Source organism: Aegilops tauschii, chromosome 7 (assembly GCF_002575655.3).
Source record: "Aegilops tauschii subsp. strangulata cultivar AL8/78 chromosome 7, Aet v6.0, whole genome shotgun sequence".
Lineage (NCBI taxonomy): Eukaryota > Viridiplantae > Streptophyta > Magnoliopsida > Poales > Poaceae > Aegilops > Aegilops tauschii.
The window spans coordinates 590730768-590737545 of record NC_053041.3 but is presented as its reverse complement, the minus strand read 5'-3'; the positions used below and the strand labels follow the sequence as shown (position 1 = coordinate 590737545).

General features: G+C 44.5%; 1 protein-coding gene across 2 annotated transcripts; it reads left to right on the top strand.

Moving 5' to 3' along the window:
• Positions 1-1759: 1759 nt before the first annotated feature.
• On the top strand, positions 1760-5393 carry LOC109741345 (thioredoxin O, mitochondrial). Of its 2 annotated transcripts, XM_073505317.1 has the most exons (7): positions 1760-1964; positions 2052-2117; positions 2211-2261; positions 2343-2422; positions 4397-4441; positions 4753-4847; positions 5088-5393. In XM_073505317.1, exons 1-7 carry the CDS (start codon positions 1775-1777, stop codon positions 5095-5097), a joined length of 537 nt encoding a protein of 178 aa, XP_073361418.1. In that variant the 5' UTR covers positions 1760-1774; the 3' UTR covers positions 5098-5393. The 2 variants fall into 2 exon arrangements, with proteins under 2 accessions (XP_073361418.1, XP_020156018.1); XM_020300429.2 differs by lacking the exon at positions 5088-5393 and having other exon boundaries at positions 4753-4851.
• The last annotated feature ends 1385 nt before the right edge of the window (positions 5394-6778 follow it).

Sequence of the window (6778 nt, the reverse complement as noted above, 5' to 3'; positions counted from 1 at the left end):
ATTCTCCCTCGTTTCCAAGTCTGCACTTGTTGTTTTCCTGACAATAGTAAGATGCCAATTCTATTAACCCTCAGGAATTTAGCTTGAGCATGAAGTGACACATTTCACTGTTTGAGTTTGAAACTATTGTTTTAAAAAACAATAATTATTTAGTAACACTAATATTTGTGGAATAATTAGTTTGACCATTGTTTGACCACAGTTTGACCAGATTTGACCAAAATTCAAAAAAACTGAAATAATTATTTAGTAACACTAATATTCTAGAATAATTAGTTTGACCATTGTTTGACCATAGTTTGACCACAATTTGAATTTTTTTGAATTTTTTTGCCTCTCCAGATCTTAAAAGCCCCGTATCTTTTTTCTGTTAGGTTTTTGAGGATTTTGAAAATGTTTAATGGGGTTCCCCTGGTTAAATTCGGATGTAACTTTTCGAGTAGATGATTTGTCATATAAAAAACTTTTTCATCCGAGTTCGTATGCAAAAGTTATGCCCATTTTAAGAAATTCCAGAGAGATTTTGCAAATAAAGTCGAAATTCATATTTGTTAATTTTCCCAACAACTAGACACATATCACATGGGAAACTTATTTTATTTTATTTTTTTGACATTTCCATCATTTTCTTTTGTTTTTTCTAAAACTGAAAAGGCGGTCCGGGGGGGGGGGTAGAGTTTGATGGGCCCTTTAGTACCGGTTCGTGCCGTGAACCGGTACTAATGCCTCAAAGCCCATTAGTACCGGTTGGTGGCACCAACCGGGACTAAAGGACTAACCTTTAGTCCTAGTTGGTGCCACCAACCGGTACTAATGGGCATCGCACCCTTTAGTCCCGGTTCGTGGCACCAACCGGGACTAAAGGGCCCAGGTGAACCGGGACTAATGCCTTAGCCGCATGAACCGGGACCAATGCTCACATTCGTCCCGGTTCGTGACTGAACCGGGACTAATGTGAATATTGCCCTGTGACGAAAGCCCTTTTGTACTAGTGATTCATAGTTTTTGTCATCTTTTTTATCTATTTTGTTTTATTTCTAAGCATGGAGTGTAAATTCTAAATTTTGGGTGCAATTGAGCCATATTTGAGGTATTCTTTTGACGTAGCTAGCTATAGCTTGATGGACGTTAAGTTTTTCTCTCGTGACAGAAAAAAAAATTGGGGCCGGGGCTTGGTCCAATCCTGGATCCGCCACTGGTTTCCTCCAACAGTGAAGCATGAGCATGAACTTGGCCAAGAAGAAACCAGCACATAGTTGCTTTTGTAATATCCCCATTGTCAAACAGCAATGCACTAAGTATTTAGCAAATCAGAGTAAATAGGACTATGTAGAGAGGAATAAATCGGTAACTGCATGGCCACTATCAAGGAGACAACACGTGGAGAATATGAACACAAGAAACAATTAAAGAGCACGATCAAGATGATATTTGTCATAGTGAAATACTGTAGAAAAAACAGCATGACACATATACCTCTTACCGGCGCTGGCATCGCTGCCTGAAGATCCGATCGGCTCTCATCGCCGCCGCCGAGGACGAGCTAGGGTTAGGGTATTGCTGAGGCTCGTGAAATCCTCGGGCTTTTATGTGCGGAAATCTGAGGCAAAAATGGAGGGGGAAAAACTAACCGTCCGGTGCCTGAACACGAGGCCCAAAAGCCGACCTGCCGCATTCGGCCCGTACAGTCCCATCCTGATGGGCCGGCCTACCGTACCCACCCAGGCTATAGAAGGGCAAAGTCGTCTTTTACCCAGCGGGATCGATCCGTGGCATGGCTCGCCGACTCTGCCGTCTCCCTCGCCTCCTCCTCCCCCTCGCCGCCGCCCCCAAGCACCAGCCCCGCCTCCCCGCCATCCCCGCCCTAAACCCTAGCCCCGCCGCCCGCCTCCGTCCCTCCTCCTCCCCGACGCCGACGCCCTCGCTCCCCGCCTTCCCCCGCCTCTTCTCCTCGTCGTCCGCAGGTACGCCCGAAACGCCTCCTCCTCCCCGCCGACCCCCCGCTTCCCCGCGGCCCTGGACCGGCGCTGACAGTTTCCCGGCTCCGGCAGGCGATTCCAGCATGGTGGTCGTAGGCTCCGCGGATTCCTACGAGGACATCCACGCCAAGGTGCAAGGTGCGGCGCCGATCCCCTCCCTTCCCGCCCCAGTATGATGCGTGCGCAAGTTTCGTTCTCACATTGTTGGTTTGTTGGCTCTTCCTTTTGCAGCTGAGAAGCTCCCCGCCGTCTTCTACTACACGGCGGTCTGGTGCGGGCCGTGTAAGTGCCGTCTCCGTGCCATGAATTGGGATTTGGGCGAGTGAGTATAGGGAGCTATAATTCTGTTGTTTGGTGTTGCAGGCCGGGCGATGGCACCTGTGATTGAGAAGATGAGCAGGCAGTACCCCAAGATACCTGTCTACAAAGTCGACATCGACATGGTAAGCGATCGGGTTTCAGTCCTGCTGTAATGATGATATGGTAGCAAATTCCATGTTAAAGTGTGCTCTGTTTGGATATGAATGGTAAATTTGCACGAGTACAACTGTATGAGTCTGTTCTAAGGTGTAACCTTATTTTACCAAAGGTCATTGCATCACACTCCTCGTGTTCATTCGTCAAGCTGTGTCACTTAAACCATGACGTTTGAAATTTCGTTATGACAAGTAATTGTTCATAGACCATGCCTGTTAAAATTAAGCCTTAAGTTGTGATCTCGTAGAGTTGGATCTAAATAAATATATCTGTCAGCTTTCTTGGTGAATCATGTTTGGGCTCACTCAAGAGCCACATTTTCTTCTTCACTTGGCTCTCTTCTTAGGAGTTTGAGAATTAAGTTAGCACCGTCACTAGTCCACAGTTAGTTGGATATTCTGTAGGCTTGATCTTTCCAAAAATCTAGCAGGAGGCTTTTGCCGGTGCTAAGTCCTGATTGTTTGGTACGTGTGCCCTTGTTCTTTCTGTTAAACTCCTTAATTAATATGATGAGGCAAAGCTTTTGCCTCCGTTTAAGAAAATATCTATGTGGTGTCACTTGGGCGAAAGTTGTGATGTGGTCATAAGGCCAGTATAGCACCCATTGGGAGGATTTATGCAGAATTACTCTGTTAGAGCATCTCTAGCAGACCCCTTAAACCGCGGAACTGAAAACGCGGTTTTCAGTTTGCGGAAAATGCGTTTTAAGGGTTGGTTTGAGCTGCGGCCGAACAGAGCCCTTAAACTTAAACTGTAAAACCGAATATTCGCTTATATTTTTTTCGAAGTCTTCTTCTACCTCTCGCCCGTGTCCACGATCAGCTAGCTCGCTCCTACGAAACTGGCGTACAGCGCACGAAGCGGCCAAATACGAAGCCGCCGGCGTCTAGCTAGCTCGAAGCGACCAAATACGAAGCCGCCGGCGACCAAATACAGCGCACGAAGCTAGCTAGCTAGCTAGCTCGAATCAGTTCAGCTAGCTAGTTAGCTAGCTCCTTCGTCCGCTCCCCTTAAAAAATTTACAGGTCGTAGTCGTTTACGGGTTCTATTCTGGTCGCTTTTTCTGTCTAAAACTGTAAACCGGCGGTTATTTTACAGTTTCGTGCGTTTTAAGGGGTTTGCTAGAGATGCTCTTAGGTTGGTGGAATTGCACTATGACCATTAAAAAAGTTTGCTCCTATACCATACATGCTAAAGGCAAGCCTCAAGTTGTACTCTGTTAGGTTGGTAGGTTGGTTCAGCATAGCTATATTTGCCAGCTTTCTAGCATTACGAAGGTTGAAGCTTGGTATAACTCAGAGCCACAGTATTTTTTCTCTCTCAGTTAGCCTTCTTTTAGAACTTTGAGAATACATGAAATTGCTTTGTAACTGGTCTGCACTTAGTTAAGCAAATTCGTCTAGACGAGTTACCTTTGGCAACATATTCCAGACACGCATGATCTATGCAGTATCGCTTGCCTGAAAGTGATGATGCGGTACCAGGCATGTACCCAGTATAGACCAATGCAATTTAGTAATCCTATTTAAAATTACTGTTCATGGTTTCCTTGTATGGCCATACTCATTTGTTTACAGTAAGCAGATTGACTTGACGGTTAGTGCATACCTGCATAGTGCTCTCAGTAGAAAAGATTCAAAATCAAGTACTGTTTGTTGAGGTGCTGTTCAGTTCAGTGGTTTTACTCTTGTGAATTTGTGATTGCGTGTAAAGGGGACAAATGTTACAGCGGTTACTTCACTTTGTTAACTGGATGTCTTATTGGTAACAAACACCACGACAGTTGTCAGCACATGCCAGGCTGAATGCATTTGACCATGCAAGGTGGAATGCATTTCAAATACATTAAAAGTCATTGCTGTTGTGGCTATATTTATTTTTCTCAACAGTATGCCTGCTCCTGTTATTGATACACGATTTCTTTTCCTCTTGTGCTGCAGGAGGGACTTGGGACCAGACTTAGTAACCTGAAAATATTCTCTATCGTAAGTTGCATACCTGAAATTGTACTTCATGAGATTTTTGTTCTTATTTTTATATGGTATAAATTATAGTACTATTCTGTTTCATGGTAATGATGCGTTACATATATTTTTGTGACTGGAGGAGTCTGAGAATATGCATTGGTTCAACCTTACTTTGTTAAATGCATACGTGCATGTTCGTTGAGTTCACTTAAAGTGAGAGCCAGATTATAGAAATATCCTTCTGCCAGCATGTTTGTGTATTTGTGTTCTTACCAACCTTCATCCTAACTTGTAACCCAAATATTTGACTATTGCTGAACCTGGCACAGCCAACTTTCCACTTCTACCACAAAGGCGAGAAGAGCAGCGAAGTGGTTGGTGCTGACGTGAAGAAGCTTGAAGCTGCCATGGAAAGTCTTCACAAGTAAGATGTTATCTTTGTTCTCGTCCTTGTTTTAATTCTTACAAAACAGTACACTGCTGTTTGAATGATCTCATCTGTGGTGAAGTAAACGAAAATAGACAAGCCTGGCCATGATAGTTTGAATCTTGTACTCAACTAGAAACGTAAATATGCTACGGGCCTTTATTAAACATGTCTCCAGCACTCAGCATTATGCATTATATCGCAGTTCTCTTGACATTATACATTCTACTTGCACAGGCAACAGTGAAGTTGACTTGGAGGGGGGGACAGTTGTTTTGCATGAAGAGTTGAAGACGCTGTAATGCTTGTGATTTTCGTGTTTGACATGGAAACTTCCGCCTTACGATCTTCGTTTCGATATCTGGATACACCTTGGCCGCAAAACATGGATATCTGGATTTATGCCACTCTGAGCACAGCTTTTGTGCAATTTCTGCACGTCTATTTAGGAGCATCTGTGATTGTGAATCTGTCTGTATTGTGGCGCTGCTCTCCATCTCTGATGGTCGGGCGGCCTTTTGCGCAAAACATGTTGAACTGTCATGTTCTTGTCTCCTTGGTCTTCGTTACAAGTAGTTTATGCTGCTGCTTGAATGATGTCATCATTTACTAGAGTAAATGAAAAGCGACGATGAGTTGAGCCCTGCAACGAAACAGCTCTTACGGTAATGCAACAGTGGAAGATTCAGGTCAGGACGTCGAATCTGCTTTGACGTGGAAGCTCCAGGTTTTCTTGGTCGTTATGATTGGTGGCTATGAAACAAGAACAACATCGACGCAGCTTTTGCGAGCATGATCTGTGCTCATCTTTCTAACTGGCAGTACCAGGCGCCACTGCCTCTGTCCGATGGTTCGTTCGGCTGGACTCGCATGACAGCCTGGGTTTCGGTCTCGACTCTATGAATAATTGTTCAAACGGCGCCTGCTGGTTTTGTTTTTTGGAACACAGTACGAATGCATACTTGAACGCACGCATCCCTACTCCTATGAGACTACCAATGGTGTTCGGAGGCCTCTAAGGTGGGGTCCACGTAGCTCATACATACACAAATGCATACTTGAACGCACGCATACTCCTATGTTGATGCTGGTTACTCCATGTTGCGTGGTTATCCATCACGTGAGATCTTGGGCCTGAATTCGGCCAAGGGCCATGGAGTTAGGCAATTAGGTGGGCTGTTTCTCAGATTTTGGACTACACACGCATGCACGTACGGCATATCTCGAGACAAATTATTGTTTAAATCGGAAAAAAGGCTTTGAATGCTCGGAGCACCTTCGAGAGACCAAGGAGGCATATATTCTTGAGGTTAACTAAGTCGCTACAAATGCCTCGCCGAAGAAGCTTAAATAAATACTAGTATATACCTAAAAAATTCATCTCCACTATCTTATTTATCTTAACATGCAATCTATACACTCATCACATATATTCACACAAGCTCCTTCCTAACACATGCAAGCCATCCACGTCATTAAGGCCATGCAAACAATTCACCCTTTTTTTTTGCGGATGAGCAATCAATTCACTTTCCACCACATGCATGCCCTCCACATCATCAAAGAAATCCAAACCCTCCACATCATTTAGTTTTAAATTTAATTTCTCAACAATAATTATTTGAACTTGAATGTCACAAGGCAATGTAACATGCATCCACCCTCCGTTTACCTCTAGGTTGAACGTGGTGCGGCATTATTATCATGTATTCTAATTTTATTTTTGACATATATTATAGGTTGAACAGTTGGCTTCTTTTAGCGGGCGCGCTCACGGACGACGAAACCTATAGCATTGCCAAATAAACCCGGTCTGGCTCTGGTCCCGTTCGTTACCGGCCTGTCGTGTCTGCAGACGCGCACGATACCAGGCCAGGAGAGGGGTCTGGCTCTGCCACTGCCACTGCCACCACACATGCTCCCCACTG